At 34.3% G+C, this 21,072-nt stretch overlaps 1 protein-coding gene across 7 annotated transcripts in view; it reads left to right on the forward strand.

The window, feature by feature from the left end:
- The window catches only part of LOC128191152 (tensin-1-like), a 38,347-nt gene that overhangs the window by 2,893 nt on the left and 14,382 nt on the right, over positions 1-21,072 (forward strand). For 4 of the 7 annotated variants that reach the window (XM_052863215.1, XM_052863218.1, XM_052863219.1 and 1 more), the window contains exons 2-10: positions 7,697-7,734; positions 10,413-10,480; positions 11,162-11,259; positions 11,720-11,961; positions 13,285-13,368; positions 13,905-14,078; positions 14,489-14,688; positions 15,017-15,085; positions 15,665-15,766. In XM_052863215.1, the coding sequence (XP_052719175.1) occupies positions 7,727-7,734; positions 10,413-10,480; positions 11,162-11,259; positions 11,720-11,961; positions 13,285-13,368; positions 13,905-14,078; positions 14,489-14,688; positions 15,017-15,085; positions 15,665-15,766 (1,045 nt within the window). In that variant the 5' untranslated portion in view covers positions 7,697-7,726. Of the gene's footprint in view, positions 1-1,366; positions 1,525-3,765; positions 3,906-6,857; positions 7,377-7,696; positions 7,735-10,412; positions 10,481-11,161; positions 11,260-11,719; positions 11,962-13,284; positions 13,369-13,904; positions 14,079-14,488; positions 14,689-15,016; positions 15,086-15,664; positions 15,767-21,072 lie in introns of those variants that run through there. The other 3 variants (XM_052863216.1, XM_052863214.1, XM_052863217.1) reach the window with 3 other exon arrangements.

Here is a 21,072-nt window from a genome sequence, read left to right on the forward strand (position 1 = left end):
ATCATGCAATAAAATTTTTAACAAGTCTGGGATGTTTCTTTAAACCAATTCTACAAATTACATAAAAGCTTATTTAATAAAATGTAAAATTATGGTTAAAGGGACCAAAAATTGCTCCAGACATTTCATTTAGTTATCGTGAGTAAATAATGGTCCATTAAAACTGGAAATTCTCCCCCTCCAAAAAAAAAAACTGGTTTGTCAAGTTCTGACTCTATAACACATATTGTCTGATGGCAGTGAGAATTATTGCAACTCATGCCTCCCTTTACACTAGCTGCATAATTTTCATCAATTAATCACCCCCCAGGTAAAAGCTTGTATGTGTCGGAACATCTGAGGGGTTTAACTGTGAATCCTATGTACATCAGATAATGTAGGTGTTGGGTTTTGTGTACAAAGGAGTTAGAATCCTCGCCCATTTAGTTAGCCTTATCATCGCTGTCTAATTTTTGCAATAATTGATATATTTGTCCATAAAAAAGTAAATTAAATATTTAGCTCTCTTGTGAGGATATTTACAAATAAATGATTTATCAATTTATTTATTCAATATGTAACTATAAAGATGTATATATTTTATATAAAATATTAATATGTCAACATGTGTGTATTTGAGAGAGAGAGAGAGAGAGAGAGAGAGAGAGAGAGAGAGAGAGAGAGAGAGAGAGAGAGAGAGAGAGAGAGAGAGAGAGAGATTTTCTTCTATGACCTTACAATGCTATATGGTACAGTACTGTATGTAAACAGCTTCAGATTTTCAGACTAAACAAAAATGTCAGTTTTAAAAGCAGTTAACCTCATAAATGATTGCCACTTTGACAAAGATTTATTTCTGAAATTATTCTTGTAAACAATTCCATGATTTTTTTGTAATTATAGTAAGCTATCAGGTTACCAGGTGAGCTCACCAGGCTAATTTCCACCCAGTGTGCAGGTATTTCATCTCTGGATCTGTGTCATGAATGAAACTTGCAAGCAAGCTAGGGCCTACATGTGAAAAATACAAATTCAACTTGCCAAACATTCAGCGAAGCATATCATATTTCCCCCTCTCTAGTGAAAACATTTATAAATCTAAGCACAGGTGAAAATATACTCGACCTTTTCGGGATTGAGGGATAAAAAGAAAAAAAGTTTATTTTGCCTTTAATGTAATAGCCGTGAGGTTTTAAATTATTCATGTGTGTACACAAATTCTTCTGGATTTTTGTGGAGTAGATTTTTAGTATCATGCACTTGCATCAAGACTGAGGAATTCTCCCTTCTTCTGCCCCTGTGGCGTAGATTTCGTGATGGTGGGTGGAACAGTTAGACAGTGAAGAAGTTTCCTGTTTTCAGCTGTAGGCATAATTGTGTAATGCATAATTACACCAGTGTCTTTTTTCTTTCTCTCCTCTCCCTCCACCAAACTTGAGGCTGCAATCGTAAGAAGATGTGATGAAACATAGATTCTGTGATATTTTTCATATGGATATATACTGTACCTGGAAGTTTTGATCTATTTTTTTTTTTTTACCAATGGTAATGTTAAAATTATGTGTGCATATATGAATAATTTAATGATTCTTTATAGTGTGAAGTGATTTTATGATGATCGTATTTCTTCATATTTCATTCAACGGAATTCTCAGATTAAGTTTCATCATATTTCATTCATGCTTTGATAAACCAGGTGGCAAAAGAATATTTACCTGAGCAACATTCAGACTATTATTATTTATATAGGGCACGAAAATAATTGTGTTGTTAATTAACGTGAAGTTTTGATATATGAATTATGTAAGTTGCCAGTACATGTGCAGCCATAAGCGTAATATGCTAATGATTTGCATGTCAGCTTGACAGCTTCAAATTGAACTTAGATGCAATCTGTCGCACTCTGTGACCCTTTCTATTCAATCAAAAAGTAATCATTACATTGATATCTTGAGGTTGTCTTTGCGAAATGTGTTGTTCTTTCATTCCAACTAGATTTAGCAGATATGCAGAATTATATTTGTGTAAGAAGGAGAGGTTACATTTGATCTTTCACTTGGGGTGGTCTTGCTAGAGAAAAAAGCAACAGAAAAACTTGTGTAAGCTTCAAATCTTACCAGTGGTTTCTGGGTACAAAGTTGATGGAAGTTTTATGAATTTGTTATGAGTTTTTGCACAGGTGCCTGCTACACCCATTGGCTTGTGTAGTGAACTCCTCAAATCAATTTCCCATTTACTGGGTTGAGGAATTCTACAGAATCCAGGGTGGGTGCATCAGTCAGGGCTTTTCATCTTTCTAGCTTCAAATTGGCTTGTTGCACGATCTTCAATGTGAACAGTAGTTTTGGGAGGTGTCAGAATAGGGTACCATAGTAACCACATTTGATATAGGAACAGAATAGAACCAGTTTTTGACTGCTCATTTCGAGAACCAGTTACTGAGTAAGAGTTTTATGCACTTGAACTTCTTTCAGCACATTCAGGACTTAGTTCTTTGATGTTTTTTTCCTTTTTTTTATCCTGTCTGCTTTCACTCCCATTATACAAGTACTGCTGCATCACGATATTTTCCTTATTATCAGGGCATATGAATCTGCACAGGCAGTGTGCCTGTTTCTATACAACCGTTTGCCAAACTTTTTTACGCAATTTGCTATTTGTTTATAAGATATAATATGATAAAGACGGAGCTCCGTTTATAAACAGTAGATTATATCATGTTTGTTAGTCAAAACTGCAGGTTGTTCCTCTTGATGCAATGTTTTTTTTAAAATCATTAGTCAATTTAGTTGAAACACTGATAAAAAAAAAAGAAAGAATAAAAGAGTATATCAAGAAGCTTGAAGGTCACCACATGCAGGAACGAGTGTCCAGGGTATTTATTCATATTTAGCCATTGTAATTTATCCGACAGTTATGTCAAAGGTCTTTTCTTTAAAATCAGGGAGTGTTAAAGGAGCCAGTCCGTAGGTTAAATGGCCGGCACAGAATAAGCTGTTAGCGGTGTAAAGCTCATTCAAATCATGATTGCCATGAATAAGTGGACATTTTCTGTCATTACGGCCTTTTCATCTGGGTTTGAAGTGTGATAGATTGGAGGCATTTAATTTTCTTTTGGTTTTATTTTCGGAGACCAACAGTAATGTCTTTCAACATTTTTTTTTCCACCCCTGACCTCTGAGCATTGGCGTATAAAGTAAACATTAATTTTTTTAAATGGTCATTCCTTTTTAGTCATGTAACCCAATACCTCATAGAATATTTTACTTTTTTTATTTTTTTAGGGTAGGGGAGGGGGTGAACATTTAGTTTAATTTTTATCAAAACCTTGTAGTAATGGAGTAATTTATTCCAGAAAAACAACCCATTTTTCCAACTTGCTATCAAATGTCTGGAAAACGGAGGTGTTTATATGAGATCTGTAGAAGGAAGGAATTCGTAACAGTTGGCTTGTAGGCAACATCTGCCTGTTGGTTTTAGACTCCTATTCAAATATTAGATATTTATCCTTGTTATCAATTGGAACCTGCCATTTTCTTGATGCAGAGTTCCAGGAAATCTGGTCAGACAAGATCCTCAGTTCGAAAAATCAAACGAAAAGGACTGGATGTATATTAGTTTCTTGTGCAAGAGCTACACAAGTGCTCAAAACCGAAATGCCAACTTTAAAAACACCCTGTATTTTCTTCAGTTGTGTGTGAGTAGTATGCGAAGAATCTTCTGTCTATATTTATCATGTCCAAATAAAGGATGCAGCCGGCCATATTCCCCCCTCCTTTTTATAAACATGGCAAATGTTAGAGCTGTTGTGGTAATTAAGTGAAAACTAATTAACTGAGAGCTGTATTCGTTTAATGGGAGTATGGATTGTCACCACAATGACCAGCTCTGATTTCTACATTGGGATTCTAATCAATAGGATGTAGGTAAGGCTAAATTTTTGCGCATTTTCTTTTTTTTATATTTTTTCAACACATCCAGATGTTTCTTCTGGAAACAGGGCTCCATTTCTTTTAATTATCAGTGAGATGATTGATGGCAGCTCCGAGATTGATCTGAATTCTGCAAAAAGATGGACATGTAATTAATCAAGAATAAAAAGATAATTACTCTTTTTGATTCAATGAAAGTTTTTGGTTTTATCAGCTGCAGGTGAGAAAAAAGATTATTAAGATAAAATTGTTAACGATCTTTTGGGTTTTTTCTCTGTCGTTTATGCATGTACTTACTCTGCTTCGTGGGCTTTCTCCAATGAGGAGGTTGTCGGGTTGTATGATGGATTTGTTGGGCACAGAATGAATGCCAAACCCCGAGTGACATATACATGTAGCTTTGTTCTTTTGCCCAGTTTGTTAATGTATTAACGGATAGTTTCTGAAGGCTATGTCTGATTCAGACCCCTAATTACCCTCTCTTCCCTCTCTCCCCTCTCTCACTTTATCTCCAGGTATTCCCAAGCTACTATCTCATTTATTTAGGATTTGACTTAACCTCTTTAATCAATGATTGGGTCAGTTAGCTAGGGGATGAATGGGTAGGGCACCATATTAATTGAAAGCCATTATCATATATTATAGTCAGGTTTCCCATTTCCCCATATTGTTCTATGGTAGAACTTGTGTGATTGATGGAAAAATAGTTTTCTCTCTCTTCTACTCATCTCCCCCCCCCCCCTTTTCCTAAAATCTTGCCATCTTCTTTTGATCTGTCCTGAGGTAGATTTGCTGCAGAAGTTCAGTGCTTTTTTCACGCATCTTCTGGATGCGCTTTTGCTGCTTTGTGTTGTGATACATGTTGATAATGTAGCAATAATGACTTGCTGCATGCAGATAAATTGTTAATGCTTTCCCCATTAGTCTGAGCTGTTGTTTGGCAGGATTTTCTCTCTTAATCAGGGAAAGTGGTTATATGTGATTGTAAAGAATTCAGTTTTCTGCAGATAAAAAAAAATGCATTAATGTAGACAAAGAATGTGCATGTGTGTGTCTCAGAGAGAGAGAGAGAGAGAGAGAGAGAGAGAGAGAGTCATCCTAATTCTTCTTTTCATAACTGCTTTATTGAGAGAGAGGGAGAGAGAATTTACTAAGATTATCTACTTTTTTTTACTTATTTTGATAGCATCATTTGTCAGTGGTCACAAAGAAGTTGCAAAAAAAAAGACATTAGTTCAAATCACTTTGCTCTTGTTTGTCAATGAGTTAAGGAGCCTAATGTGTCACCTCTCTCACCCAAGGTCACATAATTAAGTTCATGTCAGCTGTAGTAGTATACACCTTCACTCTGAATAGATAAGCGAATCTTATTTCAAACAGATGCCACTTAATACTGATGACCTGAGGATGCCAGCTTGAGATACCTGTAAACAAAACAATTACCTATAAAATTGTGATCCCATCGAGAGAGAGAAAGAGATAGTGAGGGAGAGAAAGAAAAAAGGCCCCATTAGTACACATGATCTATTCAACCTTATGTAAGCTGTGTTACATGTAGTTAATGAATGGTTACACTGTTTTGGCCTTGATGAGGCCTGTGAAAATTGCAAGTGAAATGAAGCATGTAGATAGGGTTTATCAGAATTTGTCAATCAGTCGAGTTTGACTGTGTGTATATATAGATGTGCCATTAATTTGGTACAACTATAAGGTGAAGAGGGGATTTGGGACAATAGTATGTGTAAAGTGATAGTGATCTCTCTCAGGACCCAGGCAGAATGAGATTTCATTGGCATACCTTGAAAATCAAAATAAAGAGTCCCTGTGTTTGTGGTTATAATGTAAGCAGACCAGATTATGTTATTGGAAGGGCATGGTGGCTGCTGTTTTTTGTATAGGACACCCTGAGGTTTTCCTGTACATCTTGGAAATTTAAAAGTCATGTGGTATGTTGCCTCATTTGAATTTTTAAAAATAAATTTAAATGATATATAAAATATAAAGCGGTGTATATCATGTAATCATAGTGGCAGACACTGTCTCTCATTTGGTGAAGGATTTTTTATATCAATCTAAAGAAAACAAAATTTCTGATTAAAAAATGGCTGTATTAAAATCAATATTAAAAGGTTAAAAAATAAAATCATTAAAGGTTACAAAGGGGACTTATCTTGTAAATAGATCTTACCTCAGTAGAAGATGTACAGGGCTGATGAAATCTGTAAAAGAAGTCTGCTTCAGCTGCTGATTTCATCTCTACAATCTCATAAAAAAGACTTCCTCAACAAGGGGCTGATAACTCGTTTGACTGTTTTGACTAGATGTTAAATCATGTACTAAAAGATTAAGAGAGGAAAAAAAAAATCAAAAAGCTTACATACCAACAAGTCCCATCATAAGTGTAATCTATAAACTGGTTCAAACAGCAGGGATCTCTTTGTAATTTGTATGTTGGGGAGTGAAGGTCAGGCTGATCTGAGAGAGAGAGAGAGAGAGAGAGAGAGAGAGAGAGAGAGAGAGAGAGAGAATAATTGGGCTGTGGGAGATTATCATTCAATTCAATTATTTCATTCATTCTATGGGTACATGTAAAGAGATCGATGTCCATATAATAATTGGTTACTGGTATTACAATAATGATTAAACATCCTGTTATTTGAGAGAGAGAAAAAAGAGAGAGAATTCTTAATTTGATATGGCTGATAATTGGTCAACAAATATAGCCCAATACAATCAGTGGTTTGAAGTTAAAACCATGGATATGAACAGATGGGTGGATGTTGATTTAACCCAGATCATTATTTGAACCGGTTTGAACCTTTTCTTCAGACTTCATGCAGTCATGGACAGAAGAACAAGAATTTGCTTACCACAAACCCATGTATATAAATAGTAGCAATTACTTTCAATCAAAAATTAAACCTAAAAAGCAGCAAGATTAAGCTATGCACATACTTATGATGCTTTCCATTAAAAATGGTGTGGGTTGTTGAAAGTGTTTGTTTATGTCATAAATTGAAGGATTGTGGTTTCTGTCTTGTATGGAATGTCTAAGATACGCAAGCTAGCTGGCTATGATTCACCCTCGGTAAATGTAACATGCAGCATAAATTTGAAACCGTATCTCACTTCACAAGTCATGTAGACATTCTTAACCCCCATGCTACCGAGTACTTACTCAGAAGTTTATATATGTGGGGGTCGAGAATTTCGGTACTATGTGTATAATATAAGAACAATTAAGTCGACTGATAACACCGGCGAAATTTGACTCTGTGTGTGTACTTTCAGTGTAAATGAATTTTGCGGATCTATTTTCGATTGGAAACATTCACATTCATTTGGTTATGAACTGCGATAGAGAAAAATATTTCTAGATGTGTGAATCTAATGTGTATTGGAAGTAAAGGATATTGTTTATTCCAGTTTTCAAGTATTGATAGGTTCAAGGACAAATTTGTTATGGTAAATTACTTGTACGAGCTACTTGAAAATAAGAAACTGGGCTAATAGGGGGATTAGTGTTTTAAAGTAAATATGTATATTAGTATTCATCAAACAATTAATTGATGAAGGAAACTTCAAATGCCTCAGCCAGTGTATTATACCTCTATTTCTGAAAAAAAATAATGAGATATTTTATGGTAAAAAAAAATTGTTATAACCATTCCAATTTTGTTTTCAAATTTTGATAGTGCATTAGATTTTGAATTTTACACAAAATTTCATCATTTTGATGTAGTTATAAATTCATTGAATTTCATATATTATTATCTTTTTCATAGGTGGCCAACTATGTTTTCACCAACTAGATCATGAGATGGTAAGTCAATTTTGTAAAAAAATATCTTCATTAAGCATGTCTTTTTACCATGTATTTTTGGAGAATGAGTTGTACCAGGTACAATGTACTTCTCAAATGTGCATGTAACCACCGCAGAATGCACTTTTAATATACGGTGCAGTTACATTTGCAACATGATCCAGTTTCTGAGTTGACATTAGTTGACTTTTATCATGCACATATAAATATAAACTGGAGATAAGTTATTGAGGCATATACTTTTAAAATTAACTTCCCAGAAAACAATTTGAGAAACTACATGGTTTAAAAAACTTATTCGACACTTCAAAAAACAAGGGTGACCAAATCAGATGAACAAGTCGGTGGTCGGTTCTAGTTTAACTGCATATCCTACGTAAACTGGCTTATCATTATGAATGTACATACTTATCATATTGATAAATCATGAACTTTTATGATGAACAAATAAATTTGAACTCTAGTGTGTGATTGACATTGGATGCATGACCACGGAACTTGTTGCATGAACTTTTGCTATATGTCATACGATATTAAAGGCAAGTTATCCTGGTACCCCCACTCAGTATCAGTGTAGTGAATGAACTTTTACAGATGTAAGACTGGTATTTATCTTAAATATTTTCACACCATTATCAGTGATAAGTTTTCTGAATTTTTGTAATTCAGAATAACCATGCAGTTACATGAATTTCAGAATTTGTGTAATATATACAGTGGAGCCTCACTTATCCGGACACTTTTGTCCCCAGGCCAAATCGTCCGGATAGGTGAAGCGTCCGGATATCTGAATTGTGATAAGCTAGCGGTGATCGCAACTCTCGCTCTCTTGGCCGGTGGTATTGACATGTTTGAAGCTGCTCAACATTTGATGATTGAAAATGGATGAAAATCTGTATATATTCCCTTATTGATAATTGTCCAAGCTATGTTTTCATTGACAGAACTTACCCAAGCTAATTTTACGTATCCATCTTTCTATAAAGTTAATTGCACCCAAGCGATATTTACAAGTAGCGTGAACACTCATCCACGCCATGTTTGGCATGAATTATTATTACACTGTTAATTGAACACACGCTATAAAATTAATGTCGATACCCAGAACATCCCAAGCGGTCTTAATAACTATCGTAAACAGAACTCAAATTATCAAATATTTCATTTCAATTACGTTTTAAAATGAATAGGCGTACGAACGATCTAATCACACTACGATTAATAGAATTTTAATTCAATCAATAGATGACTTTTTTAAACACAAATTAAACAATTTTCATGATATTTTAATCAAACAATAACAGTTCATAAGTTAAATGGCAACAATTAAACATGCCGCATCCATGGTTATCGTAATATCCTCGGGCGAGTACATAGCGTGACACAGGTGACCCCGATTACCGGACGAAGGCATTGTTTAAAACCAACAACCAGTGTCATATGTTTTTACACCAATTTGCACTTGCGCATAAAAAACTTTTGTGCCCCCGAACACTAAAATGTGACCGTCCGGTTAAATGAGGTAAAATTTAAAGGAAAACTGTATTATGTGGTAAAATTTGACCGTCCGGATCCGGAACGCGGAATTCCGGATAAACGAGACAAATTATTGTGTAAAAATTCCGTTCCCAATAAAAATCGACCGGAAAGTGAAGCGTCCGGATATCTGGCGTCCGGATATCTGAGGCTCCACTGTACCAATATCATTATTTAGAATACCTTGAGTACATGCATGAATTCAAAACTGATTCAAAATGCTAGTATGTTACATCTGGATGAGTTTGTGTACTGTAATACAGCATGTAATACAGCATGAATTCAAAACTGATTCAAAATGCTAGTATGTTACATCTGGATGAGTTTGTGTACTGTAATACAGCCAGAATATAATTACTACCGGTACATGTGCCGTATTTGTTTGATTATGCAGAATACAGAATAACCATTTGATGAAATTTGTGTAATTTACATAATGCATCACCAATTTGTCAACTTAGGTGTTAAACAGAATATAATGTTACCTTTGCATGAAAATGTGTAATACAGAAAGTGTAATCTTCTAGACTTCATGAATTTGGGTTATATTGCATGGTTTACAATACATGTATTATGTACATGTTAATCAGTTGAACATTTCTCTATAGGTTCTAGGACATAAAACTTGAATATGCTTACGAAAATAGACCAACCAAACTGAGTAAATAGGAAGTAATGTGAGCGCGGTTATCTTTAACTCCCTTTTGATGATATGTAAGATTTCCTTCATGTTGAAATTGTTATTCATATATTACAAAACTTCTAGTGATACAGATAACACGTGAAAGAGGTTTCTTTGCCAATGTGTAAGGAGCTCTTATTTTATTGATGCTGAATATTTGTTACCATAGCTTGAAAAAGAAATACAGTATTTTGTTGGATTTGAAGAAACTTTGAGTGGGTGAGATGTTTTTGAGTCCAGACTCGAGTCCAAACTTATATCGATAGAGCTAACAAACAGGGTCAAGGTTTTTTTAGCGCATGTGGATAAGAAACGTGAACATTTACTTGTGATGCTGAATGTTTTTTACCGTGGTGTTAAAAATTATTTTGTTTTGATTTGAACAAACTTTGAGTGGGTGAGATGTTTTTGAGTCTGTATTATTGATTCTATAGCTGCTTGTGCTTTGTTTCTTTGACAGGTCTGATGAGCTCACAAAAATGGAAGAGGCCCAACTAGAATTGGTCTATGTCACAGATAGAATCATTTGTATGTATGAATTTCATTCTACTTTTTATGTTCAGTTGGCATTTTATTTCAACTGTTTTATTAAAAGACTGTTTATTTTAATTTTTAAAGATTTGATTCTGACAGAAACGATGAATATTATATAGAGAACATTGTAATCATTAGATATATTGTATGTATTTCATTTTGTAGGACAATTTTATAACTTCTTATTATAGACGACACATAATGTATCAAGCATTTTTTATTACATTTATTATTATAATGATATCATTTTGATGTGTTTTTCACTTCCCTGATCTCATTTAAATGTTTTTTTTAGTTTGTTAATTAAACAGTCAATGTTGCTTGAAGAAAAAAAATTATGTGTGATGAAAATGACGGGAAGATTTTGTAGTTTAAATAAAAAATTCAAGAATTTCAGAAATGTTTAGCTAAAAGGTTAATGATAAAAATTAGGCAAAGAAAAACCAGCTTGAAAATACAGATTTACCAGTGTTTGTAACTTGCACAGCTAAGCAGTAATTTATGAATTCAACTTAGCTGATAGCAGAACGTGATATGTTGCTAATTTCTGTTACATCAGTAGATGAAGATCTGGATAACCAGATAAGAGCCGGATTCTGGCGTCTGGTTCCGTTTTATGGCAGGCAGACACTTACTTACCTGTTTATTTATGTATTTTTATTTTTTTCTCCCCAGGTATGTCATTTCTATCTGAAGGCCATAATGTGGAATATCAGAGGGATCTTCACGATGTGTTTCATATGCTTCGTACAAAACATGGCGAAAATGTCTTGGTGAGTGAGTTGCTGGTTTTAAACACTGACAAAAGTGGTTGACTCGACTGTGGTTGACACAGCTTGTGAAGAATTTCAGACATGAAAACAGGATGATGAAAGATCATATACTGATCGAAATATGAAAAGATAAGCATAACTTCAAGTCCTCTTTAAATTAGATTGAATAACACCATCTTATAATAAGACCCTTGGTAAAATATGATAAACAGAAATTAATACCACACTGCTGAAGTGTGAGTTTCAATGCTATTAAACTGAACAAACTTTTATATGGGTTTGAGAAAATTTCATGAGGTTTAGAAGACTCTTATCATGGTGAAAATAGACATAGCCTAGACTGCAAAAATGAGCTGTAGCAAACTAGTTTGAGACAGAAAAACTGTGAAGTTACGTCATTGCGAATTAAAGTTCTTATACAATACAACAGGTTAAAATTAATTTCATTTTTTTCCCTTAGGTCATAAATATCTCTGAACCGAGAGATGACCTACAACGAGCCAATAACCAGAAGGTCATCGACTTTGGGTGGCCGGAGCATCTGGCTCCGCCCCTTGAACGGTTGTGTAATATCTGCAAGAGTCTGGACTCCTGGCTGAACTCTGACCTCGGTCATGTGGTCGTCCTGCACTGTAAAGGTGGGCGGGGTCGCCTGGCTGTCATCATCGCAGCCTTCCTGAATTACAGCAACATCTGCTCAAGGTTGGTTGTGGCTGAAAACATCAGCAACAATACAAATGTTGTTGCTTTGAACATCAGCCAAGTGTCATTGTTTACTTACTACTGAACCCTTATTACATGAACTGCCAAGTGATGAGTAATTAAAGGCATATCTAAAGTCTATCATTTTCTTTGTTTATCTATGATGTATGATAAGATGATGTAGATAATGTAAAGTAAGCTTTATGAGAAATGTCAAGGGCATTGGTTGGGGCAAAATATGTTTCAAAGTTTACAAAAGCAGCAGATGACACATCATGTCATCCAAGAAAGATTGTCATATATTTGAATTTTATAGCCTTTAAATAAATGTTATTGGCATTTGTTGAAGAGTGCCATGTCACATGTGTTTGAATAAGTTACTGATGATGTACTTACCTGTACTAGAAGAAATTTATGGCTACCGTGTTATTATCAGTATGACATATCAGGATATTATTTTATGAGTGTACGATCTGTTCACATTGTTTGGAGTATGAATTTCTTTGAAAGTTGGATCTGGGTGTTAGAACCATAAACTCTTCATGTATAAAATAGATTAGTATGTACCAGTTATATAATCATAGGTGCTTTGATTGTTATTACTTGAGCAGCTTTATTAATTTCTGTAGATTCTACATATAGCTTTGTCATGTGTGTTATTGGTGTAACTTTATGAATCTTTTGGCTCAGTGGGTAAATGTATTTATGCAGAGTTGGAAGTTCATATCAAAATTTTCTAATAGATTATCACTTTTAATATATATTATGTAAAGGGTATCAGTTTACAGGTTTTATGTGATAATGCAGTAGACTTATTGGCTCGACTCCCACGCTGGAACTTAAATGCAATTTGTTGTTTTTGATGGATGTAGATTTTGTTATTTTTGTTGATATTTCATAATTTTGTTTGAGGGGACGGGAGAGGTACCATAAGATGTGTAAATGGCTTGTTCATTCTCACCAACTTGTGAACCAAAGAAATGAAGGATTAGTAATAGTACTGCACTGACTATGGTTTCATTGTTTGCATTGCTAGAACAATTAATAATTACTGGGCACAGTAGATATTTTGCAGCTAGATATGTAGCATCGCAGATTCACAAAGATATGAATTATATGGGGAACATTAAGTCACTGCCCTAGTAGAACTTCTACTATATAATATTTGAGCATCTCATGGGTGCATTCTGTAAATCAATTAGTGTTAGAATATACAGAGTAATCAGGCAAAGAGAAAATAAACTTTGGCCTTCAACAATCAATCAAATAAATGTACATATGATATATTGAAATCAATCGATAGGCTTGTTCTTTATGTTACAGCTCGGAACAGCTTTTGGACAGAATGGCTATGAACCGGTTCTATGATGATAAACTTGGTGGACTCAAAAAGCCTTCCCATAGAAGGTGAGAAACCTGTTTTTCTTAACCTCTTTGCACTCATTATTTTCTTTGTTGAACACCAATTATTATGGATTGCATCTTTGAGTTGATCTATGAAATCAAATTAACATCACAGTAACTTGACAACAATTTCTGTCAGTGGTGTACTTAATCAGCTAAACAATTTTCCATGAATTATTGTTTTCCCTCGTACTGAAATGTCACACTTTTATTGGTCGAAACATGACACGTGACTGCTAGATATATCTCTGTGTCCGTCTCACCTCGCCGGCTATGAGATTGATCAACCCGATATATTTCCGTAGTCTGTCAGTTAAAGACTATCAAAGTAATAATAAAAGTACCGGGATGTCCTTGATAATGTGAATTCACTCAATTCAAGACAGTTGATTTATTCCATTCATTTTCCAAGTTCAATTTATTTTGGATGAAACTTACTATTTCTTTTTTCTATTATATTTATACTTTTATGTATTCCAAGGTTTAACTACTATTTGTACCAGAATATTAACTTATAGTGACTTTTTTAACATTTACAGGTACATAGAGTACTTTTCTGGGCTCCTTTCGGGTGCAATAAAGATCAACTCTAGCCCCCTGTACCTCCATCACCTGGTCATGCACGGAGTCCCAAACTTTGACAGCCGGGGTGGGTGTCGGCCCTACATCACGGTCTACCAGAGCATGCAGCCGGTGTTTACATCTGGGGTCTAGTAAGTACATGTAATTAAAAATTATGAAAAAAAGATTATTTTATATCATTTTTAGATCTCATTTAGTATTATTATGCTTTTCCTTACTTGTGACAATTTTCTAGAGAGCCAGGATGAGCCTTGTTGTGCAAGTTTCTAGTACTAAGTTAGACTTTGGCTTTCTTTTAGTGTTTTAAATTCTAAAGGAAACATAGTTACTTCTATTATTTTCTTGAATGTGAGTAATAAAATATAACTGTATAATGGAAAAAAAGGAGGGGGGATGAGAAAAGTTAGTGCAATTAAAAGATAAAACCCACCATTTGTAATAATTGTGTATATTCGGATAGCAATATCTACTATGAATCTCAAAAAAAAACCTGATCGTCCAACTACTGCATTCTATTGATTTTTATTGACTTTTTTCCTAGCAATGTAACTGATCAGATGCAGAAGGTCTGCATTTCCATATCGCCAGGGATTCCCCTGCGAGGGGACATCATGATCAACTGCTACCACAAGGCCCACTCCGGCCACAAGGACCCGATCTGGAAGTGCCAGTTCCATACCTGCGCTATCTCCAACTACAACCTCTTGTTCAGCAAGGAGGAGCTGGATGATGCAGACCGAGGTAAGGCTATTTATTTTTCATGTCAGTCTCCCAGGTCGGTGTTTATTGCTCTTTCAGTTTCCCCATCAATTTACTACAATTTTTTTTCTTCGGGTATACATTTGGATCACTTGTTAAAAGGGCAATGCACCAGCCCCCTCCATGCACTTTCTGTAAAATGCGTTTATATATATTTTTTTATCCAGATGCTTTATTGACATTAATTACATCAATTTATTGTGGAGAGAAATATGTTCCGGAGTGATATGCCAGCTTTTTAATAAAAAAAAGTGGCAATGTCTGGCAATAAGACAACATTTTTTCAAATTGTATTTTTTGTATCTTATAGATCCAAGGTTCCCAGACAATGGGAAAATAGAATTTGTGTTTGGTCCAAATCAGGATGCTGTTGTACCAGGTTTGTTTATTTTTTATCATTTTAGCTTACCTGTTTAATTTAAATAAGATTCAGGTTAGCTTTGATGTCCTCAAGTTTCTCACCTATTTCTTTTTAATGGGAAAGACAAACACTTTGATAAAAAATACATTTATATATTACTGTTACATTGAAGTGCAAATATTTATCGTCGACATTTTTCTTGTTTGTTATGAATATATTACTGAATAGGTTTGAATTTTTGAAATTTGATTTTATTCATTAATGTCATGAGGTGACATGAAACATTTGTTAAATCATTTGTCTCTATGAAGGGATTTGGGTATGTTTGTGAATATGGAGCATAGGCTAACAGGACTATTGTTTAGCTTTAGATTCAAGATTAAAAATGGATCGTGGATTCAATTCAGAAATTTGAGTTTGAGCTGAATAACCTTTGGCATATTTGACATAGTGATGATGTGTTGGATTTTGTCATAGCGTGACCAGTATACGTTGTGTTTGGATTACTCAGGTGTTGGATTATGCAAGTTACACTGTACACTCATCCAACTACATCCCAGTGCTACATGTTGATGGAATTTTTTATGACTTTTTCAGTGACAGACTTCAAGTCGGATGTAACAGTTCCGGTGGAAGACAATATGGATGAGCTGGCGGGTCAGGAGTCAAGGGTTATTGACGGATATACAAAAATCGAAAGTAAGACATTTTGTTTACACGTTAACAAATCACATCCAGCCATGCAGCTGTAGGTTCTCTTGTGCTGCAGTTGATTCTTCCAGCATCGCTCTGGATTTTGCCAATTTCTCAGTCATTGCACTTGGTAGATTAAGCAATACACTCATTCCTATCTGATGATATCTAGTAGCTTTTAAGATGGTGCTAAAAATAGTCAAAGCTTTATTACATTGGCAGGGAGGCTGTTTATTTTAGATGAGTAATTTCAACCAAAGTTAATTGGAGGGAGAAAAATTGTAATTTGTTTGTGTTATTTTTTGAAAGAGAATTGCAGTAAAGCCCATATTTTTAAAGTGTCAGAGTGTAAAATTATTAGTTGGTTCCTCTCTCTCTCTCTCTCTCTCTCTCTCTCTCTCTCTCTCTCTCTCTCTCTCTCTCTCTCTCTCTCTCTCTCTCTCTCAAAATTTGATTGTACCTTACCTCAGCAAAGTAGTACAGTACTACATAAGATTTTTATTTAAAAATGATTTAGAAAATAACCCAGAATTACTTGTACCTTACATATTTCTAATTAAAGTAAGTTGATATAGAAAAGGAGGAGGAGTAAAAATACTTTTTAATACTAATAGATTTAAAAGATAAAAAATATCTTGACCTAGCACTTTTACAAGAACTTGATAATAAAAAAAAAAAAACTCTTGTAGGATGTATATTATTTGCTGGAGGATATTTTTGTCATTCTTGGCGAAACATTTCTTTTTTTTCATGCTTTGTTTCAGAAGCATAGCCTAATGTTTTAAATTAAGGAAGCACAATCTGTGTTATCATCAAAGACCGTGGAATGTTGGGAAATTGATCAAAGCAAGTGAGCACCATGCTCCCAGTGGCTAAATATAGTAACACAGTGGATAGTTGTCTGATTAGTAATGGCAAAGGTTGTGAGGGTGTTGAATTACATAATATAGGTGCGACCTGTTACACTGGTACAATTGTAAGACTTCCTCCATCATTAAGGATGTGGTTAGACTACCGGTATTTCTACTTAGTATTGCTACCATTCAGGCTAAAGGAATTTTAAACGCAGTTTTAATTTTAATTGAATGTGAAGTACTTTCTCCATGAATTAGGAAATATTTTCTCTTTATTAGGATGGGAGGGACTTTTTTTAGTTTATACACCAAACTTTGAAAAATAAAAGTGTAAACTCCAGTTTTAGATAGCTGGTATTTTCAGGCTGTAAATGACAGACTGATTGGCGAGATCTAAGGATTCTGCCTTTTTCCTGAGACAATTTTGACTTGCAATTTGATAAGTTTAAACCCATTTCTTACAGCTGTTTGAGACTTTATTTTTGTTTTGGAATTTCAGTTATCTCTGGAAACGTGGCATTTTAATTGAAAGCTTTTGTGTTTTTGTATATAATTGTGAGGTTTTGAAGAGTCAGGATTCAGTTCATTTGTGTTCTTTTTTTTCTCTCTCTCAAAAATTCTTTAAAGCTATGCATTTCATGTGGCACCATAGAATCATTAAGTATAGTTGCTTGGTACAATGGTTTTTCTCCTGTTGTATGTACTTAATGACTCTTGTTGAATGATATTTTGAATATACGGCCTCAAGTACGCACTTTGGAGCTTAAAATACACAAATAATGGAGAAAACAATGAAAAATGCACTCTGCAGTGATCAATTAGGCATTAAACGGTATCCTTTCATGTTTTTCAAAATGGTAGTACTGCACATTCTTTGCTAGTTGGGGTCCTGTTTGGTGCTCTGCTGGAAGAATTCATACTTCTGCTGATCGGTCTTAAATTAATTGATAGAAATGCTTCAATATATATTGATGCATATACTACTGTACATAAACTGCAAAATACCATAAAATTAAACGAAAATCCTTTTTAATCTATTCTGATTACTCTGTAGGAAGTTTGTCTCCAAAATATGGTGCCAGGTGCTGCTAACTGGCAACATTGAAATTCATTGGTTAAAAATGGAACACTTGTATTCCAGCGTTCCCAATGAACTTACTGCTTTTTATAAATTATTTTATTATGAAGGGTAATTGCAATATTGGTATTTATTTGTATTGTATTCAAAAATATACGAAAAACAAATAATATTTATTTATATTAATCTGTAGATCTATTTTGATATGGTAATGAACTCTGGAGACTCTTCGGTTTTCTTCCTATAAAGATGATGTTTTTGGGTTTTTTTGGTCTTTTAATGGTATCCTTGATATCCTCTTGTGTTTTGATTATGTACAATGAACATGTATCATGACTATGGTCAGGTTCTCATTTCCATTGATCACAGAATACATTGCAGAACCACTTGATAATATTTTGCTATGATAGTATTGAAGGGATTACCATATGTCTTATCTGTGTGAGTACTTCTGGCCTTGCAGGTTATTAGTACTCATGAATAGTCATGAGGGGATTAGTGGTGCTAAGTCGACCATATGGCACTCGGACAGGAAGTTGGCATCAGAATATCTATAAGTATTGTACATTAAAATATTAAAACAAAGGCGCCACCTCAATCCCTAATTCAAGAAAAAAAAAATTGGACATTTTCTTTGAGCTGAAGTTTAGCATTCTTAAGGGATAGCTCTTCAGTGTGTTTTTTCTTCTTTTTGCAAGAAAATGGTGTTGAGCATGGTAAATGGTGTGTAGAAATGGCCATTTATTTCATTATCTTCTGGCTTTTATGTGGTAATTGAACTAAGTATTTAATTCTAAGATTAGCCAACTTATTCTAAAAAGGTACATGGTGGGGGTATTTTTTATGGAAGAGGAGCAGTGTAAAAATTACGATCTTTATCTGTTCAAAGTTTTTTTTTTTTTATAATCCAACCTTGCTTCACAAAGATAAAGCAATTTCCGGCTTTACGGCTGAAAAGCGTGAACCACTATAAGAACATCTACGGTAAAATGAGATAAGATCATTGCATATACATGTGTCTGTTTCTATCCTCCTCTTCCCTGCTTCCTTGCCATCAGATGTTCCCCCCTACTGGGGAGTAATCGCTTCAAGATGCCAAAGGTAAACTCTCCAGCAAGCTAGCCCACTTCGCCTTGGATTCTTATGCTAGAGTAGTTGTTGTTTTTTTTTTCTCTGTGTGAACAGCTAGGATCTATTAAATCTTCTGTGTCAGGGAGGGAGAAAAAGTATGTGGTCATTGTGAACCTTCTTTTTTTTTTGGCAATTTTTTTTTTTACCTTTGAAGATATTGTCATATATTTCTGTGCCTAGCTGGTGTGAGGAGAGAGATAGAGATTTATTTTTGCCTGGAGTGGTGTACAAATTATGATAAGTTGAGTGATTAATTAAAAGATTATTCCACAAAGGGAGCTAGGACAATTCATTTTGAGAGAAAATGCCTGAGAGGAACTTGAATTTTTCTAGATCTGGTGAGAAAATATTTTTATTCACTACTCTTATTTTTAAAGCTTTTATTTATTTTTTAAAAGCCAATTTCGCAAAATATGGAATTCAATTAGATATTTATATACATAGTACTTTGTTATTTATTTTTAATATTATTATTTTAAAAGACAAATAGGGAAAAGTTAATTTTTTCTTTAAAGTAAATAAATTCATAAGTACACTATACTAATACTTGTTAAACTATAAATTTATTAAAAATAAAAGTTGAATTCACAAATTGTGATATTAAAGTTGGAATTTATGATATGTCAAAAAAGTAAGAATCTTTTATTCTTCTTCAAATCCAGTTTACTGTACCATACAAAGATTATATTTAATCATACATGTACATACATAGTCATGTATATCTGATAGTTGCACTTAATTCTTTTGGATTACATTAGCATTTTCATGAGATCATATAAATTTCATCAAATTTCATTTAAAAACTGTCTCTGCCTAACCCAAAAAAACCCCTCAAAAACAAAAAAAGATAATTATAAATCCGCAGATTCCAGAATGTAATACAGATGAGGAGGCTGATCAGCTAGGAACATCCTGTTGCTGTCAGTCTGGCAGGTTGCCATGGAGCCACGGCAAAAAAAAAAATTCTTGTATATCAATTCCACCTAACGACAAAACTCCCCAACTGCCATGCCAATGAGTTAAAGATTTTGGAAGATTTGCTGTCACTTCTTGTCTGATTAGTTTTCATGCCACACCCATTCGAACTGTTTGCATTATGCTCGGAATGGTGGTTTCCATTCATTTTTGGGGGAGATTGTTTATATAGATTTCATTTGAAATGGAGTCCAATTCTCATGCATCCAATGATCACAAACTACATCTTTTGATGTGTCTATGAGTGTGTTGATGCCAACTAAATTCTGTTGTTTGCACAACTCGGAATTGATTTGATTATCAATATGATCTGATACCTAAAGATGATCCCCTTGCAAATCTGGCAGCAACCTGTTTCTTTTTCGTTCAGAGGATGCATATCTGAAAACACAATCATCCATCATAAATCTGTCATGTTCAATCCCATCAGCTGGTGTGTGGGGGAGACTGACTCTCTCTCTCTCTCTCTCTCTCTCTCTCTCTCTCAGTGCAGTCCTGTATTTATTGTCTTAACCTTTACAAGAAACAGTGAATCCAGTCATTAAGAATGAGATGGTTCTACCAGTACCTCTTGGTTTTTGTTGGGGTAACCTTGACTAGGGAATCAAGGCAGCGGGGTTTTCCAGGGGGGATAGGGTTACAAGCTAGGAGAGGGAGATAATGAAATACATAGAAGGACTGGTTCCACATGCTTGGTTATATGTATTTTATGACTAGGATAATTATGAAGATGTGTTTCTTTTAGTGGGAGTTTATACCTCAAACTTTGATAAGAACAAGGAGTTCGGTTCTATCATCAACCACCAGGGATTATTTTATGGGATTTATCCTTCTGCAGCCTCCCACTCAAAATACCGAAGCATATCACATCATTTTTTAGGATTTTGTTGTTTTTTTACTTTGAATATCTTTTCAAGAGGGTTTGTGTTTATCTTGTTAATTAAAAGTTTATGAAGCCCCCTTCAACATGGGAGGATACAGAATTTATGTTGTTATGTTAAGACACCTACTCAATCTTCTACCCACACACATAGATGCAAAGATTTTAAGGATGATGAACATGTTCAATTTGCAAATTAAAATTCCTTATTTCAAGGGTCCTCAACAATTTAAAGAAAGTTTCTCAAACCCAAATCAAATTACTATTTCCTTAAAAAAAGGTACAATATTATAGCATGTGTGCAATTTGAAAATGACTGGAAACAATTGCAATTTTTCAAGGAACACCAAATTATTTAAATATTCATGCAAGTGAACAAAAGTCCTTTTCCCAC

This window comes from Crassostrea angulata, chromosome 7 (assembly GCF_025612915.1).
Source record: "Crassostrea angulata isolate pt1a10 chromosome 7, ASM2561291v2, whole genome shotgun sequence".
NCBI classification, from domain to species: domain Eukaryota; kingdom Metazoa; phylum Mollusca; class Bivalvia; order Ostreida; family Ostreidae; genus Magallana; species Magallana angulata.